The sequence below is a fragment of the Engystomops pustulosus genome, chromosome 1 (genome assembly GCF_040894005.1).
Source record: "Engystomops pustulosus chromosome 1, aEngPut4.maternal, whole genome shotgun sequence".
NCBI lineage: Eukaryota > Metazoa > Chordata > Amphibia > Anura > Leptodactylidae > Engystomops > Engystomops pustulosus.
Genome location: NC_092411.1, coordinates 210,497,187 through 210,516,393, shown reverse-complemented (window position 1 = coordinate 210,516,393; position 19,207 = coordinate 210,497,187). Strand labels below are relative to the sequence as shown.

Genomic DNA, 19,207 nt, shown 5'->3' with positions numbered 1-19,207 from the left:
TACAACAGAATTATGTCATAATTTGTGCCACAAAACCGTCCTAAACAGATTGCAAGATATATATCAATTTCAACATAAGTTTTGCTAAAATTGAATCAAAATATGAGCTAAATAACAGGCGGTCCAATATTAGTCTGCACAGTTTTAACGTACAGCTAAATGTTTTAGGCACAAGGCTGCACTAAATGCACATTTTTGTAATTTTTACAGATTGTGCTTCAGTCCTGTCAAAAGAAGGATCATGTCCTTATCTGAAATGTTTTCACTGGCCAATAGAAGTCAATGGGTCAGTGAGAAAATACACAGAACTTGATAGCATCTGAGTACTGTCCATTGAAAACGGATGGCTGTCAGGGTACACTATTGAATGACTGTAAAAATCAAGTATTTTTGTTATAGATTTGATAAAAAAGGATGACAGATGGATGCCACTTGTCTGCTAAAAATGGACGCATGGATTTTAAAAGGAAGACAAAGTTACTGTCCATTTTTCTTGGCAACTTTGACAAATGTCATGTGCAGGTGGCCTAACTTTTATCTTTTTTCAATACATTTAAGAAACATGCAGGTGTACCGGCTGTCAAGCAGCCCTCTAGCATAGTAGGCCAAAACAGGGAGAATTATGAGGCTAGAATTGTGATACAAGCTTCTTCAGCATGAAAGAAAGAAGTTTCTCAGAAATTCACAGATAGTTACGCACTTCTATGTTTCAATGATAATAATATTAATATTGGTTAGTTGTAGTATTGGTTTACTGTGTTTTAATGACACACATTTATCAGTGTGAACTATTGCTCTCTTTGTTGTTATATTGCAGATACATTGATCTTCAGGTAATTATATTTGTGAAAAAAAAGCTCCAAACAATGAAAATTTGTAACCAATTTTTTTTCTGTTTACAGTCGGACAGCAATACCAGCTTTCTTAAAGCTGCTCGATCGGGCAATTTGGACAAGGTACTAGAATACCTAAAAGGAGGAGTAGACATCAATACGTGTAATCAGGTAAAATATGTTATTAAAGTTGCAATGTGTTTCTGTTCACATACTGCACTGCACATACTTTTGTCTATGCCTAGAAAACCTCAGGACTAACCCGATGGTCGGGTTTGGGTTTGCCCACCAGACCTGGACAAATTGACTTTGGTGTCACAAACAGGACCTTACAGGCACTTTGTCAGTCTATACGATTGCATAGGTTAGTGGCTATGCAATCGTATTATTAAAGTAAGTAGCTCCTAGTGCTATGGCAGATATAGCAGTGTTACATTGCTAGCTTTATCGGAACCCTCTGATAAAGCTAGCACATACTGCCACACTGTACAATAGGAACGCCGGACCAAGCTCACAGCGGTCTGGCGTATTCATGAGTCACCTCCCGCCTATGGGGGGAAAAGCAGTCCCTCGGAACCCCCCTTGACTGCCAGGTTTCATGCGGTACACCGCCTCCTAGTCTCGTCCCCTCATGAATACGCCGGACTGTATTATACTAGAGTGCTTCTAAACATCAAAAAAATGTTGTAAACATCATATAATATAAGTACATTAGGTGAATACCCACCAGCCAAGTCACAACAGCCCTGCGTCCACCCCAACACATGTTTCGGCAAGCAAGCATTTCTCAAGTGGTCCCTGGAAAAAATTTTGAAACCTGTCCTTTGTTTTTCACTGATGTGGAACACGGAAAGCAATAGAAGTCTATGGGGCACATTTACTTACCTGTCCTGCGTGATCCCTGAAAGTGCATTGTCCGACCGGAATGCATATCTGCCGCAATTCACAAAGATTGTGCGCCCAATATCCTGCATCTGTCGATTTCCTGCTCAGGTCTGCCCGAATTCACCATCTTCTCCCTGGTATATGCAAGTGCTTGTGCTTGTGACACAATTTAAATGTTCAATCCCACGATCAGTCCGATCGGTCGACGGCCCACCCCCCGATTTCTATTACATGAAAGCCAGCACAGCCGTGCCACAATCCGATCACATGTGACACAATCCCCTGCTAAATATCTGTCCCAGCAGCACAAGTCCCACGGAAATGTCCGACGGAAATCCGATCCGCGGACCCTTACTAAATAAGCCCATAAGGGTCCACAAAACAAACTGACGAAGTTGAGAAACCAAGTGTGATGCTTCCAAACCAATGTTTAACCTTCAGTGGAGAGAAAACACAATGGATGTGCAATAGACACGCCACTGTGAAACCACCCTTAATATTTATATATCCAAGCTATCCAATCATAGAGCCATTTTAGATTTAAAAAAACCCAATAACCTGCACAATATAGCAATTGATTGGGCACATTTGAGCCATTCTGACATAACCTTGTATTTTATATAATATAATTGAGCTCTGATGTTAGAAAACACTTTACATTTTAACCAGATTTTGCCCTTTTTTGTTATTTTGCACTTATCCTATTTTTACTCAAGGATAATAATCATGTGAAAATTACTGCAGCTGCTAAAAATATTCATTCATTAAGTGTTATTTTGAGCCTCCGGGGCAGGCGGAAGATCACTGAGTAATGACATGAAAAGTACCTCTGTGTTCTTAAAAAAAATCTTCATTGCCTTCACTTCCATTAATTAACTTGTTTTAGGCATTTTTCTAATTGCTTGTTTAGGCACATTTATGTTACGCTTTGCAAAGCTGGTAGAATATTTTATGTTTCCATTAACAAATTCATAGCTAAAGGATTTTGTATATGCACTATAGTCTGTGTTCAAGATAATGCCAAAATGTGCTAAGCGTGCTTCCAAAAACTTGTTTGCATTTAACCATAGTCTATGCATACAGTTGTGCCTTTGCACCTTTATTCCTTAAAGGTTTACCCCATTAAACTATGGCCCCCCCTCAGGTAGGATATAAAATTTTTGGAATCCACTCATTTATGTAAAATCTCGCCTTTTTACCTACAAAAAAGATCTTGTACAAAGTCATGTCAAAGATGTCCATCAATACCTCTGCAGAGTATGCATCTGGATGTGGTACTCAACCAGCAGAACTCAAACTGCAGAACTAGAATCTGCAGGAGTTCTGACAAAATCTCTAAAAGCAATACTTAAAGCATAACTGTAAAGTAATTTTACCAAATTATTATATGTGATTCCCCTTTTAAAAACATAAGAATGATGCCTACTTTGTGGTGTTCACCCATTTCTATTCAAAATTATGGCATTTTCTGTTCTGAAAATGTTTGACCAAAATCATTCTCACCAGAGGTGAAGTGGGTGGAGACTAATGTCTGTCTGTCTATGCCAAAGGTTCTCAACCTGTGGGTCGTGACCCCAGCACGGGTCGAATGACCAAAACACAGGGGTCGACTAAAGCCTTTGGAGCCACGATTTTATTGTGTTTTTACTGCAAATCGCATGGTTTGGGGTCACCGCAACATGAGTAACTGTATTGCGGGGTGACAGCATTACAAAGGTTGAGAACCACTGGTCTATGCCGTCAAACTGAGGCCAGTTCGCTTGCCCACAGATCCCACGATGCCTTGTGTTCTCTTTCAAAGTAATTTAGCATTAAATCCTTTTAGTTTCCCACAAGTAAATGGATGTATATGGTAACCAGCCTGGCAGTTTCTATCACATAGAGGAGCAAGGAACATGTAATTAGTGGTAGAAATCAGAAGTACAACAGTTACATGAAGTCAATGTATAAGCACTAAGGGTTAATAGCTTATCTGCACAGTGTGCAAAGTGCGAATTCAAGGTGGGGGAAGGGAAAATAAAGAGACATAGAGAGACATAATAGATTCTGTAGAATCACAGACTGGGAAGAGTACAGGGGAGATCTTGTACCTCACTATTCTGTGCAGGAGACATCTGTATCCACAGTCATGAACACTTCCAGCTCTGCTACATACACAGAGAGCTCTGTCACATGACTCCCCTCCCCTGTGAGCAGGGAGCAACAGCCCTTGCCAGGAGTCCATAAAGTTTGCTTATACTATGGACTCCACAGCTAGATTTAGGTAACAAAGATAATAGGCAAAGTTGTTTTACATCCCAAGAGCTATTGATTTGTGGGGAAAAAAAACTTTACAGTTACTCTGATGAACCTGTCATCAGAAAAAGGCCTAATAACCAGTACCAGTACACTACTAGTATGTTGTCAAGCATCTCAGACGCTTCTTGATCATGTTTCTTTCATGGCCTGGTGTGGTGGCATCGTCCAAAAAATCAACTTTGAAGTGAGATGTAAATTAACTTAATGAAGTCAAGGAGGCGGAGAGTATAACACTGAAGTCAAGCTTTCCCTGCATAAGAATGTCCCCTTCACTGCAATTATGGTCCTTGGCCAAGGGACATCATTAACCAGATCTCCTCAAGTCTGGCGCTTGATGTCAATCACATAGGCGGAGGTGTTCAGAGGCAGAGAGAACTTGACGGTGTTTATCTCTCTGCCTCCCTGACTTGATAGAACCAATTAACATTTCACTTCAAAGTTGATTTTCTGGATGGTACAACAAATCTGGGCCATGGAATCTAGAAACTGTTCATCTTCTTGACAAAATACTGGTATTAGTTTATTAGGCCACTTTCTTGTCCACATCCTCATAGGAGCCATTCCCTCCACACGGGTTAATCAGGTGAAGAGAGGGACTTCAAAAAGATCTCCTTTTATTCGACTGGCACCAATGTTCACACTTCAGAAACAAAGAAGGTGGCATTGGTATGTATACCTTCTAGAGGTACCTTACACAGTTTGTGTGTCTGGGGGAGGATTTCCTACCTAGAAATACACAAAGGAAAATCATATTTGTCCCATAATTTATGATTGAGCTCTCAGTTACAGGAGAGGGTTCAAGGGCTGGGGTGCATTTATGTCTGAGTTTCAAGAACATAGCTGGGTTGGAACCCAGTTAAATCAAGGAGCACCCCTGATTTGGTATGGGGTAAGACGTAGCAAGGTATCCCGATGATTGGAAACAATTGCACATTTTTGCGATCAAACGTAATGGGGTTTCAATCAAAATCATCATATATATAATCCTCTGAAGGGGGGGGGGGTAATGTGGACCTCCCCCTCTCAGTGACATCACAGTCACAAGTGGGGCCAAAAATCCACTGGATTTAAAGGACATCTATCACTGTTTTCTCGGTGGTAGACAGTCCCATAATGCACCCTTGTTACTGTAGGGCATCAGGGATCCTCTTTTCCCTTTCTCCGGGGCCTCCGTTACATTGAGAAAATAGACTTTTAAAATGAGACGGAGGCGCTCAAGGTCCTGTCTGACAAGTGCCTCCTGGGTCCTACGAGACTTAATTTATGCACATTCTCCCCTCCCCCGACTCATTGTTATTCCCCACTCCCAAGCTTCTCTGCGTCCAGACAGCCTGTGGCATCACCCGGCTGTCTGGAATTCTTGCACAGCTTGCAGGTATCCTGCAAGAATATATCACAAAAATTTTGAACAAAACGCTCTTTTCAAACTTTGAAGATTTCTGCTTTTTAGACAGATTGTCATACCCCCCCCCCCCAAAATAACTTAATAACTAACATTTACCTAAAGTCTTCTTTATGTTATCTTGGTTTTTTTAAGCACCTACTTTTTTTTGGAAGTATAACATAACTCTACAAGTGATTTTTCAGATTTTTGTGAAAACCGACAAACGCTATGTTTTGAGGGACAAGATAAGTTTGATGTGACTATGAGAGGCCTAAATGAAAAATAATTGTGGAAGTAGTACACGTCACTCAATGTTGGTGGTATGGGTGCACAAGTAGGCTGCAACACCTCTCAATAAATCTTGAAAAAAACTTGGCACTCCTGTGATACTTGATTTGTATATTTTATTATAGTCAATCGGCAATCCAAAATTAATGCAACGTTTCGGTCTTATAACATCAGACCTTCTTCAGGCACGGATTGTTGGGCTTGCGGTGGTGTGAATACGGTTCTATAACCGTTGTGGCGCTTGGGGAGCTGTGGGGCGTGGGAGACCCCGCTGTAGGTTGGCTGCGCACGCTCCACAGCTCCCCAAGACAACATTTTATGTGAAGCCTTCTGTCTCAAAATGAATTCCTAAGCTTCCCACAAATTCAGGAATTTGAGGCACATAATTATCAAGGGGTTGGGTCCATTTAGGGTCACTTGGGGGCTAGGGAACAACCTCCACCGTTGGCCGGGGCACCTTCTGGAGGACCCCTCATCACCGGATGAGGAGGAGGATGAGAAATAGAGGAAAGGGTAATCCTCCTCTTCTGAATCAGTGTCGGAGGCAAGGGAGGCATATGCCTTCTCTGCTGAAAAGGATCTTTGGGATGAATGGGCCATTTTTTATTTGAAGGGGGTTTGTAAATTTTGTGCTTCAACAAGTGTAAAAACTGTATTCAAGGCGGTGTGTATGTTGTGATTCAACATGTGTATGGGAATCAATATCACTGTAGTTTTTTTATATACAAAAAAGACGACTTCTTTCAAGAAACTGTAGTAGAAAAAGTTACTACAGTAAAAACAGAGAACAGACACTAACACAGGGAGGTGCAATTGGTACAAAAATTACTAAAAAAGATTGCAGAGGCTCAAAGTCACCACACGTACAAAGGAAGGGGTCTGGAACAGGGATTAGGACAGGTATTAGGATGCTATAGCTTAAAACCAGTGCATGTTGAGACACCTTGCACAGGGGTCCAGTGTTGAGTAAGGCTTGTATAACAGTAAGCAACTGCCCTTAAATCCCAGGATTGAAAAAAAAACCCTCTCATCCTGGGCAGTTAAACATTTAGGTGCAACAGTCAATATCAACTACTGCATTTACTTGTTTTGGAACAAGGGGTCCATCAGAGGTGCCAGTTCTGTTACATGGTAATAAAGGCCCATATGTATGTCATCTGTGTATGCCTTCTAGGCAGTGGCATGTGTTTTGCAAGTCACTACATTATTCGTTGATAAAGCCTGCTTAAAATTGCTTAAAGGAGTTGGAGTTGTGACATTTCTATATACGCTTTGGGCTATTCAAGTTCTATATTTTGCCTTTATCAGGCTTACCAAAATGGTGTACTTGGGTCCTTCGTAGCACCTGCATCTATCTTTAAAATAATCGGATGACAGGGCATCTTAAGACTTCCCATCCCTGCTGACATTCAGATCCAGACTCTCTGCTATGGTTGGGTTTAGAACAGAGGTTTCTGTACCTCCAGTTGAGTATTCATGAGCTTTACTTTGTTACAGAATGGACTCAATGCTTTACATCTTGCTGCCAAAGAGGGCCATCTCTATCTTGTGCAGGAGCTGCTGGAAAGAGGATCTTCTGTGGACTCTTCTACTAAGGTAATAACAGTTATCTTATAGGATACTTTAAATGTCATTGTGCATTTTATCACATGAAGAATAAGGGCTCGCCTGAAACCCTTTGCTTTAGCTGAGCTAGAATTTACCAGACATATAACCCACCTCCTGGTTACAGTAGAGTATACTATGTCCATGCCTACGCCTAAGCCTGAAGACGATGAGAAAAGGGAAGCCATGGAAAGAAGCATTTCAGTGATAGGTCATTGTCTATTATTCATTGAAATATTTGAAATGTAATAATCCCACTACATTTGGTGTTTTTTTTTAGAAAGGGAACACAGCTCTGCACATTGCATCACTCGCGGGGCAGGTAGAAGTTGTCAAGACTCTTATCAAGCAAGGAGCCAATATCAATGCCCAGTCTCAGGTATGGATCTAACACTGGTATCATAACAAGCATGTATTGTTTAGAAATCATTATAATTATAATGAAAGTAAAAGCAATAATTAACAATGGTCTATGGAGCACACTACCATTCCTGTAAATACTGAATAAGAAGCTCATTATTATTCTTTCACCTGCTGTTTATTGCGTAACTCATGGGTTTGAGTGCCAGGAATGCCAGCCCATAGCTCACAGAGGATCAAGACGAGTGATTGTGTAGTGATCAACAGTCTTTCTGATTTAGACATTGAAATGCTATATGAACTGCTTTCTTTTTTTTAAAGAAAATCAACCGCTGAAAAAACATCAAAAAACTAGAAATACTCACCTCTGTTCCTCTTAACCTTGATCCTGACGCTGTCCGTCGCTAGTCTTGACACTCCAGGATCACCAAAAAAAGAAACTTGTAATTCGCAACCCGAAGTGTGGGGACAAGATGTCCGGCGCTGCGGGCTGATAATTATGCATGCCCTTTCCATCTGGGAGCCAGTGCCAGAAGTGGAATGTAATAGTACAGCATGGGTCTGGAAGTTATCTCGGCCTGTGCTTTACTATTAACCCCCATGTCAGGAAAGGGTTAATAAATGTTTTATATTCTACTTGCTGCCTGGGATTTGTTTTTCAGAAAAACACAAAAAAGTTGCAAAATTCATATGAAGTCCCAGGACATCTGCCAGCTAGGGTACTGGACTGACTTGGCAACGAAATTAATGCATCTGGCTTTACACAGCATTGCACTAGCAGTAGCTCTTTGTTTACACCAGTAGTGAAGTGGTGAAAATAGTCTTGTGCAACTTTTTAGCAGTGAAAAATCGCAAAAAATCTTTTTGATGAAACTTTTTTGAGACTTTTTTACACCAAAAAACCCTGCAAAACCAATGATAAATGAAGTATTCCAAAGTGTGAGACTAAAATCACGTTTACATATTTGAGCAAACACACCGAAAATTGCATAACATACCTGATGAAATATTCACCCCTGCATTTGTTAACACGTTGTAAGCATTATAGTAGCATTGACTTTATGTGATGTTTACACTGTCTTTACATGTTTGTTAAAAAGGATGTAAATGCAACGTTAACACAATATAAATAAAATGTAAAAGCACTATGTAAACACAGCCTTAAAGTTCTGCATTTCTCAGCTGCTATTACTATGCTCCAGAGTCTGTCTAATTAAAGTCACTTTTAATGGGATATTGACATCTTCATTATTTCCTTAAATGTTATAAGGAGATCCTTCATTGGTGGAATGTTTACATGAAACCATTGAGGTTGTTTTGTTATAGGTTGCAGATATGGATACTTTGGTATCCATGAGAAATCATTTTCCCATTCATGTCCTTCATTTATTTGTCATGGTAGAGAGAGAGAGACGTTAATAGCCCCAGATGTATTACATGGATAGCTTATTAAATTCAGTGACACATACAGTATATTATTGCCTGGTACTTGCAGAAAAATTAAACAATTGCAGTTGATTTTACCAACAGATTTCACGAGATCAATAACGATTCCATAATTAACTTATTATTGGTTGTCCATGATGGCAGTAAATGAGTAGAAGTAGATCAAGAAGAAGTAAAAGCATTACACTAAGTGCTATTTTGCAGGTTGCGCCTCTAGTGAATGTCTGGATGGAGAATATGGGAGCTCTCATGCTGGTGACATGTAATTTCCAGAAAGACTTTGCCTTCAGCAGAAGCTTCATATCCATTGCTCACATAGCAGATTACATGTTAACTCACTGGAATGGTGTATACACTACGTGCACCCTGCAGTATAAAAAGAAGATTTTTGCCGGTCTTGAAAGTCTTCAGTTCATCTTTTGAGATTGTTGAATGCATCAATCATTGATCCCTACAATTCTTGTTTATTCAGTGAACATCATTACTTAGGTGTATAGGCCACTTCTCATGTATGATACAAAACTGTATTTACCATGGAACAGTAATGGAGCTGGACATAGTTTTGCCATTATACAAATCACTGGTCAGACCACATATGGAATATTGTGCACAGGTTTGGGCACCAGTGTATAAAAAGGACATGGTGCAACTGGAACGGGGGCAGAGGAGAGCAACCACGATTATTAGGTGGTCTAGAATACAATGATGGATTACTAAACCTAGGGTTATTCAGCTTAGAAAAAAGAGGACTAAGGCCTAAAGACCTCATTACAATGTACAAATACCTGAATGGGCACCACAAGGATCTTTGTAATGATTTCTTTTTACCTAGGCCTGTGGTTAAATCAAGTTAACATCCTCTAATTCTTATACCCCATGTAAATTTCAGAAACTCTTTTTATGGTATATAAGATCTCAAAACCTTGTCAGAACTGTTGCTAACAGATCACTCATAGACTCATAGGTGGATGTTTATCATACGCTCCGCCACTGATCCGCCTGATACATCAAGAGCGTTTATCCTGCCCTGCACATGTGAAAATTCGCCATCTGCAGCGTGTGCGCAGGCGTGTGGACAGTAAGTAATAGAATGTTGAGTCTAAATAGGACAGATAAATCCCAAATATTTTAAACAGTTACAGCAAAACCTCATGTTAAGGCATAACTATCTACTACGCTCTTCGACTACTACTATTTTTTGGAGTTCGCACATGTATTAATGAATTGTGGCGTCAGTTTTGTATCGTGGTTGCACTTTGTTTGATGCATTTATTACTGAGCTGCGCCACAATTCTGTCGCAACAGCAGGAAGCAAAGTATACCAAGAAAACAAGGTGCTAATGTGTCACATCCTGAAACCTGTCACTAAAAGCGTGCGCCACTATTGGATTATCTGGCGCACCCTGCACATTAGTGATGCAAACTGCACTAAGGCCGTTTGCACCATTATCCTGGGCCACTGCTTTTAATTCCCCAAGTCAATTGAATCCAGACATGCTTTAGAAAGTTTTGGAGACTCTTAAAGAAAGTATGTAGTTGGCATCATATGAAAACAAGAGACAGCAGGGACTCCATCTTCTCTTATGGCTTTATAGACCTGCAGGGATCCTTGCATGCAGCCTCTGTGGGACACCTCTTTACACAATTGTCCTATTATCATTTGTAGAACAGTCAAACTGAGCTGAGAATGAAGAGTTTTTTTTTCACCCAAAGTGCTTTCTACATTATATAAGGCACTAAAGCATGGCTTACTACATATTCAGTTTGGATTAAAATGTTTGTCATTGCTGGATTTACAGTTTAAAATGAGCGTGCTCACGACCACCAGTTATTTAGCACTGGAGGATTCTGTGATGGATAACCTAGCCACAGGGGATTTGCATTGGATTAATAAGGGACACTGCCAGCAAATGTTCTATAGTTTATCAGAGGACATCGTACAATCTTCTGCCAATGAGGTCACAGTGACAAAGGAGGACATGTATGATCTATGAAGTGGTATACAGTTAATTAATAGAATTGTATTGGAGCTTATGTACTGGAACACATTACCCAGCTATGTATGGGAGTGGGAGGGTCAGATGGTAGATGGATGGATAGATAGATAGATAGATAGATAGATAGATAGATAGATAGATAGATAGATAGATAGATAGATAGATATGATAGATGCAGGCATAGATATAGGTGATACAGACGATCCATAAACCATTATGATCAAAGCTCATATGTCACCGTTTTAGATACATATACAAAAATGGATGGATAAATGGATAACTCACCAAAAATTTTTAGTAACATCTGCATGTCTATTCTGTAGAAATAGTTAACATTAAAGTGTTTTCTTTTTATTTAATGCCAGTCCATGGGATAAATACATCACTGGAAGCATATTCAGCTGCTGTATCATTTCATTCATTAGATGTCATGATAGTATAAAACATTTTTAGAATTGTACCCGGCATATCACAGAGAGCGTTTGCATCCTGGTTTGTGTATTGGTTACCAAGCACTTAGTGACTGGTAATTCCATCTCTGCATAGCAAGAAAAAGTCTTCTTGCTGGTACATGTGATCACAGCTGCTCGCGCCAGGCATTCCCTATCCTACCAGACATAGTCCAAGGAACACTTCAGTATCAGTGAGGATATTGGGGATCTCTCAAAGAAGATAAGCCGACATGCATGGTGTATGAATCAGCGGGTTGTGTTCTCATAAAAGTGGTCTTTTTGAGTGGTTGACTAATTAGTCAAAGAATCACACTTAAATATAGATGAGTTTTAGAATTTATCCAAAGAAGTCTTTGCTGCTGCATGGTAACGTAATGGGTTAATATTTATATTTCCATTGTGCCATTGCCAACTGGATGTTTGCATTTATCCAGCAGAAACCCCAAAACTAGCTGTATTAGCTTATGACTGTAAGCAGATGGTGATGTAAAAATGTTTTTTTTTCAGAAAAGTGTTTTCATTGTATGTCATAGGGAATAGATTGTTGGCTCTCTTTTTTGCCATGATTTTTTATTCCTTCTTACACACGCTTCTAACAATGGGGGGAGATAAATGAAGACAGTGAGGCACAACAATCATATGCTGGCGCTATCAGCATATGATGTTCCCCCGACACCCACTATGCCGACATGGCACTTCTACACTAACTCCATTCAGTTGCAGGCTATATCTTGTGCATAGGCACCGAGCTGGAACTCCCCACTGGCTTCACCCCCTTCACACTTATCCATGCCCACTTGGCAGGAAGGTGGCTCAAGTAGTGAAAATGGTACCTTGCGGCAGGCATTGTGCCTATTTAAGGGCTTGTACATCAAACTTTTAGGTGTACAAGCCCTGACAATTCTGGCCCAGTATTTTGGTGCAAATTAAGCCAGAATTCTTGTGCAACACATTTTCTAAGCGTTTTATTTTTTGGAGGCTTATACAACTAGTACAGGAAAGGACATGACTGTGGTGAAAGTGTACAAGGTATTTTTTGGATTTACCGTGTTAAATTTTGGAAAATTTTCTGATGTCACTACTAGTAGGTTTAGTTGCAAACTAAACCAGATTGTCTAACTAGCATTAGAATCTGGTAAGGTATAAGACACGTTTAGCAACACACTAAGGGCCTAATTCTAAGTCCCTGTTCACAACAATGTTCTTGTTATCTGTCATTATATATTCCTTTATTTTTAACACCAAAAATAATGCAAACGCAGTTGTAAATAACGAAAGCATAATGGGTGAGAAACGTGCACTCATGAGTCTATGAGAATGGATGGTAAATGCAAGTTCTTCTGTTCACCATCAATTCTTGGTGTTCATTATCCAACAGAATAGAGAAATGCACTCCACTAGCAGTGGTGTGAACTTAGCCCAACTTTTAGACAGTATTACTTTATCTATCCCAGCATTTATATTTTTTTAAACATTTTGGAAGTAAGCATTAAGATGTTAACCATGTAATCTTGGTTTATTTGTTAGCATTTTGCTATTGCCCATTATACAGTTTTGAGCAATACTGAGTTAATCATAACTTGTTCAAGAACATGTGTTAAGACCCTCAAGCTTCATCTTGTCACTTGTTACTTGCACAAATCCATTAATTTAGATTTTTACATTTTTATCCTGCATAAATGTTTTTCCATATTATAAAATTATATACCAACAACTCCCATTGAAGCATCCTGTTTGATCCACAGCATCTATCAGCATCTTCTATTTGATCTTATATCTGTAGCCACCATACACAGTTGTAATAATTTAGATACTTTAATCAAACTCTACAGAAATAAATAGTGCTAGTAAATATAAAAAAAAGTATGTTCCCCATTTATGTGCAACATTACAGAGTTATTATTCTGACATTAAATGGTTGAATTGTAGTACAGTATTTTTCAGACTATAAGGCGCACCGGAGTATAAGGCGCAACATCAATAAATGCCTGCTAAAATGTCTAGGTTCATATATAAGGCGCACCTGATTATAAGGATGAATGACCAGCAGATGGCAGACCTGTGTACTGTTCAAGGCAGCTGTTGTCTGTAAGTACGGTTCATATATAAGGCACCCTGGACTATTATAGTCCGAAAAATACGATATAACATGAGATGAAATAAAGAAGTTTGTAGACATGTCTATCTAGCACTTCAGGAAGTTATGAAAGCTAGGGAAGCTCATTCAAAGACTTTGTGCAAGAGGACAATCTGGAAGATTAAGAATTACAGTTTACACACAACTCCACTGCACTTACTACACTTACTTATCACTGATCCAAATCCCACATGTAACATGACTCCGACATGCTCATTGTGGTAAGGCATTTTATTTTATAGATTAGAGCAAGATGAAACCACTTTCTACTTTTCCTACAGATAATTGATACTGATGGAAAAGAATCTGATCCCAGAGACATGAAAATATTTTTATTCTTAGATTGCAGTAAGATTATCAGTTTTACAATGTTCAGAGGGAGGTTCAGACAGGCGGCCTGTGGAGGTCCATATCATGTTTCAGCGCCCTAAAGGCAGGTGCATGATTATAAAACCAGGATTGGCAAGACTTGAATCAAGACTTTTAAGACACTTTGCAGCAGAACAAGTGTGTATTCCAGATATTTGACACTACAGCCTACAATGTTCCACATTTGCTTACTATGGTCTTAGCACTGAACAGAAATCAGATCAGAGAATTTGTTTGTCTACTACATACCTTTCCGTAATGCAGTCACACAGCATATCCAAAATGCCCCAAGATTGTAGGCAGAGATAACAGGTTACTTAGGGCTGATTCACGCGGCTTAGATGATATATGATGCATGGCATCCCCGCAGTGCCAAACCGTAATCAGTGAGTGCAGTTTGGCGCTGGACTATGATTTCCCATCCTCTGCACTGTGGTCAATCTGTGCAACATAACATAGTGGTCTGTAATGTGAATCTGCCCTCACTAAGGATTACTTTCTGGTTTGACAATATCAATGGTTATCAATACCAGGTCATTAGAAGTCTTATTCTTGGCACCTACCAATCAGTTTTTGTAGGAGCCTTTCTATTGTGTAAAATGCTTTGTTCAACTTGTAACAGATTTGCCACAAGTGAGTGTATGTTATTTCCATGTTTGTGTGGGTTTCTTCCGGATCCTCTGGTTTCCTCCCACACACTGGTAGTTTAATTAGATTGTGAGCCCCATTGGGGACAGGGACTGATTTGGCAAAGCTCTGTGCTGCGTAATCTGTGTGCGCTAAATACATAAATAATTATTATTAACAGAGCTACTACACCATACTTAGCCCCTACTACTTAATGGATGATATTCTGATTTGTGGAGCTTTAACAATGTAGAGTATGAATTAGGTCCGGTCCAGGATTTGGGTGCATCTTATCTCTAGAGACATAAATGTCCTATGTCCATATTTGCCCAGAGTCAAACTACTAATAATCTGATATTAATGTTCTGTTTAAAGGATAGGCCATTAGTATGCTGATCATAATGTATCCCTTTAAAATAAATTCTAAAAAGCATAGTTAAAGAAAGACTAATATAATGTGTTGTTTGTCTTTATTTATAGAATGGATTTACCCCTCTGTACATGGCTGCCCAAGAGAACCACCTTGAAGTGGTGAAATATTTACTTGAAAATGGGGCTAATCAAAGTACTGCCACAGAGGTAAGTGGAGAGTCCTTCACACCTACCCTACATCTCGCCATTTGCTGAGGGATAGGACAACATTTTGCAATGTGCTTACATCAATACCAACATGTAATAAGATTTTCTGATTGAATTACAGTAACCAGTAAATGTTTAATATGCATTGATGTGAAGTGTGAAACTGAAGCTCCATTTGAAACAAACTTATTTCTGACTGCCAGCTGAACGCTGGAAAAAAATCCATGATATAATTTCCAACACATCTAATACATATTAATATTACTACAGACCTTTTATTATTGGATATGTTTATTTAAAATGCTCCTTTGTCCCTATTTCTACACTATTTTGACAACAAAATTAATTAATATTGCATATCACACCCTTTATAATTCACTACTATAAAATGTGGATGTTGTCTTTGTTTCCTTGCCAGGATGGCTTCACTCCACTGGCTGTTGCACTGCAGCAAGGACATAACATGGTGGTTGCCATTCTTTTGGAGAATGATACAAAAGGAAAGGTTAGACTGCCAGCTCTGCATATTGCAGCCAGGAAGGATGACACCAAGTCTGCAGCTCTGTTACTACAAAATGACCATAATGCTGACGTGCAGTCAAAGGTAAGCTATGCCTATATCACTAAGACATGAGCTGGCATTCAGTAAGTAACAAGGAACAAATATTACTTAAATTATGTAAAAATGGGTGAGGGAGTGTTATTCTTAAGGGTTGTCATTAGATGCTGCTGCCTTGGTCTTGAACACAAAACTATCCAGCCATGACAAAGCCATTGTGCGTCATGAAGGAACCTGTACTTTTTCCCTTAAGGACCATAAGTGAGGAATGTATTGTCTTATTGTGCTATAGGTTTCTGAGGATAATGTTTGAAGCATGTTTCACCTTAAGACCGAACTAGATCTTCTTTTACAATACTATAGGGCTGGGGGATCAAACACATTTTCGACAAGGACCACTTCAAGCTTATGGTTGCCTTCAAAGGGTTGACTGTAATAGTAGAGAGTATAAATGCAACTTCATCAACTTTTCAACAAGTTGTAAAGAAGTAGTTACACCTATACCTGTAACCATAATTTTTAATATTGTGTGTGTGTGGGGGGGGGGGGGGGGGTTTGAGAATATTTTAATAATATACTTCATTTAGAAATTCTGCTTAATTTGGAAAGGAGCAAGCTTTCAGAAATCCCTCCCATCGAGATCTGTATTGTAGTGTGCATAGTTTGTGTCCATTGATCTGATCTCCCTGTGTGTGTTTACACAGCTGTTAGCAGTGAGGATTAACCTCTCACTTTCATATTGATGTTTGATATAATAATGCTCATAGCATATTATAGCCAGGTAGGGTTAACACTCATTGCTTACTGCTGTGTAAACAAAGAGGAGAGGACAGAGAGAGACTCCTCTTCAATCTGGTAGACATATTTTAAAGACAAATCTCTATCTTATCAGTCTATTGCTTTACAAACTAAGGAGAAGTTCATAATGAAGTTTATTAGAAAATTGTTTACAACAGTTCCCCCTCCCCACACAGTGTCAAAATCGTCTTAAATGACGGTTGCTCTTTAAAGGACATCTACCATCAGGATCATGTATTGTAAACTGAGCATACTGAGTACTGGTGTGTGCCCCCCCTGACAGGATCTGCTCATTTTTACACTACTTATGTCCTTTCTTTAAGAAAAAAAGGCTCTAAAAACTATGGTAATTAGCCTGAGGAGATTCAGGCTTCATTAGCACTTCAGGCACATTTGCATAATTTTAAAAGCCTTTTTTTTGTAAAACCAGGGCATAAGAAGCTAAAAGAAGATCAGATCCTGCCAAAGGGGGCACACACCACTATGGCAGTGTGCTTGCTTTGCAATCCTTTATCCCGGTGGTAGATTTCCTTTAAATACACTGTCCCCTAGTAAGAACAGTGGACTGAAGAAAACGATTCACTAGTGGTGTTCTGTCATGTGAAATGCAAGTATTCAATTAAAAGGACTTGCCAAGGTATTCCTTATAACACATAGCCTAATATATAGTATTATTATTGTTAGCTTTGTTATGTATGTAGTAAAGTAAAGAACAAATAATAATAGTTCCTATATCCATTGACAATGGAAAAAGTGTTGAATGTATCAAGTGCAACTAATATGTGCTCTTTTTCCAAATTATGCTACTTCAGATGATGGTGAATAGGACGACAGAGGTATACATAAAATACATGTTTCCTTTTTAATATGTTGCATGTATCTTTTCCAGTATGTTGTGATGTCACTGAATACACTCATGTTATGTTTTATGTACTTCTTCATTTATATTTCCTTTACTAAAGTAAATATTATTTTCACATTTCATTTTGAATCAGATTATCTTTTATTTAACCTTAATTTTGATGGAGGAATGGTGGGTGTTTTTCTAATGAATATCGAACTGAACATTGTAGAAAGGAAAATATTAGCAGCAGCTTCTCTCCCTGTTAAATAAACAGAACCATGTGTTATGGTGGACCATCGGAAGGTTGTTATGATATCCTGGAGATTTTTTTGATATATGGATAGTAGGCATAAACTATTAACTATAATGTCATCTCTTGATGTTTGTCTCAACCCCAAAATCAGTTATTTTTATTTAATTGAGTTGGCCATTTATAGAAAACTTCAACAGGGTAAGATCCTACCCCTTTCATCTGCTGGAAAACAGCAGGACACTGGAAATGACAGGAAGTCTCAAGTTGTGTGGCCTCGGGGTCATGTGACCAGCAGCACCCGGATGCGAACAGGAAAATTTATGAGGGCAGTATAACTATTATTATATTTTACTTACCCTGTTAAAATTTTCTATAACCTATATAAGAGGAATGACAATAAGAGGAGGCCAAAGATAAACATGCTGGATAAATATTTAATGAAATGTATTTCTCAGGAACGCAGATAGGTCAGGCACAGGGGTTCAAGTGCTGATCTACATTATTGGACAGAAAGCAGAGACTTATCAGGCACAATTCTGTCCCATTGTGGTTACACAAGGATGTTTATTGGTCACCGCTTGAAACATGCACCCTACACAATGAAAGGCTCCCTGCAAATGATTTATTGTATTTACCCATGTGCTATCTTTTAGTGATTATACAGGCAGGCATGTCAGATGCAGATCCACAAAAAATGTGGATGCTTCATATCCATGTTCAGACTGTATAAAAATGTCATCCGTCTGCTGTCTACTTTGTTGCGGGTGCATTGACTTCTATGCAAGTCTGTGGTCTGTGAGAAAAAAATACTACATGCTGCGATTTTCTTTCTCACAGTCTGCACATCAGTGAAAGAAAATGTGAGCAGACCAATAGAAATACTGATGTCAAAAGCGCCCTTTTTTGTGGCTAGGGCAGTCTTTATAGCCATCCTCTGCATGTGAGTGGACTTCACTTGCCGACGGCAGTTCTGTTATTCGCGGCCAAAAATATGCACACATTTGTGTACAAGGAGTCCAAAGCATATAGCATTGACTTCCTAGTATAAAGAAAATATTAAATACATAATAAATGTTCTGTAGAGTTCATGATACAGTGATTATAAATGACCTTGGGAACCAAATGACAGCCTGTATTAATACAGAACCCCACCTATTAGCTGAGATTGATTGTCTCTGAACAATTGACTTGTAATAGCTGGAAGAGATAATGTATAGAATAAAGATTTTCAGCAAAGCCATTCATTATTGTATATGCTTTACAGCATAAAATAGATGCTATATTATCAATGCATCAATCCAGATTATTTGTAATATTTATCCTCACTCAGATTATATTATGCAGTATAGGGATAGAGCTCATAAATGGCTGCTGAAATAAACACATCCTAGTGCTGCAATGCAGGGAAGTGGATAAGCAGTAGTTCTGCACACAGCGGTATTTCTGCTGTGAACGGATTCTTACAGCCAACAGAACTGCACACTAAAACAAAA

General features: G+C 39.0%; 1 protein-coding gene and 1 long non-coding RNA gene across 47 annotated transcripts in view; one reads left to right on the top strand and one right to left on the bottom strand.

Annotated features, from left to right (window-relative positions):
• Window positions 1-19,207, top strand: part of ANK2 (ankyrin 2) — a 336,471-nt gene that overhangs the window by 216,142 nt on the left and 101,122 nt on the right. For 33 of the 46 annotated variants that reach the window (XM_072119238.1, XM_072119243.1, XM_072119237.1 and 30 more), the window contains 6 exons: window positions 903-1,004; window positions 7,186-7,284; window positions 7,574-7,672; window positions 15,162-15,260; window positions 15,679-15,864; window positions 17,430-17,453. In XM_072119238.1, the coding sequence (XP_071975339.1) occupies window positions 903-1,004; window positions 7,186-7,284; window positions 7,574-7,672; window positions 15,162-15,260; window positions 15,679-15,864; window positions 17,430-17,453 (609 nt within the window). The remainder of the gene's footprint in view (window positions 1-902; window positions 1,005-7,185; window positions 7,285-7,573; window positions 7,673-15,161; window positions 15,261-15,678; window positions 15,865-17,429; window positions 17,454-19,207) is intronic. The other 13 variants (XM_072119252.1, XM_072119244.1, XM_072119264.1 and 10 more) reach the window with 1 other exon arrangement.
• Window positions 1-19,207, bottom strand: part of LOC140072383 (uncharacterized) — a 37,036-nt gene that overhangs the window by 17,022 nt on the left and 807 nt on the right. The window contains exon 2 of the long non-coding RNA XR_011849183.1: window positions 17,630-17,720. This is a non-coding gene — a long non-coding RNA (uncharacterized lncRNA). The remainder of the gene's footprint in view (window positions 1-17,629; window positions 17,721-19,207) is intronic.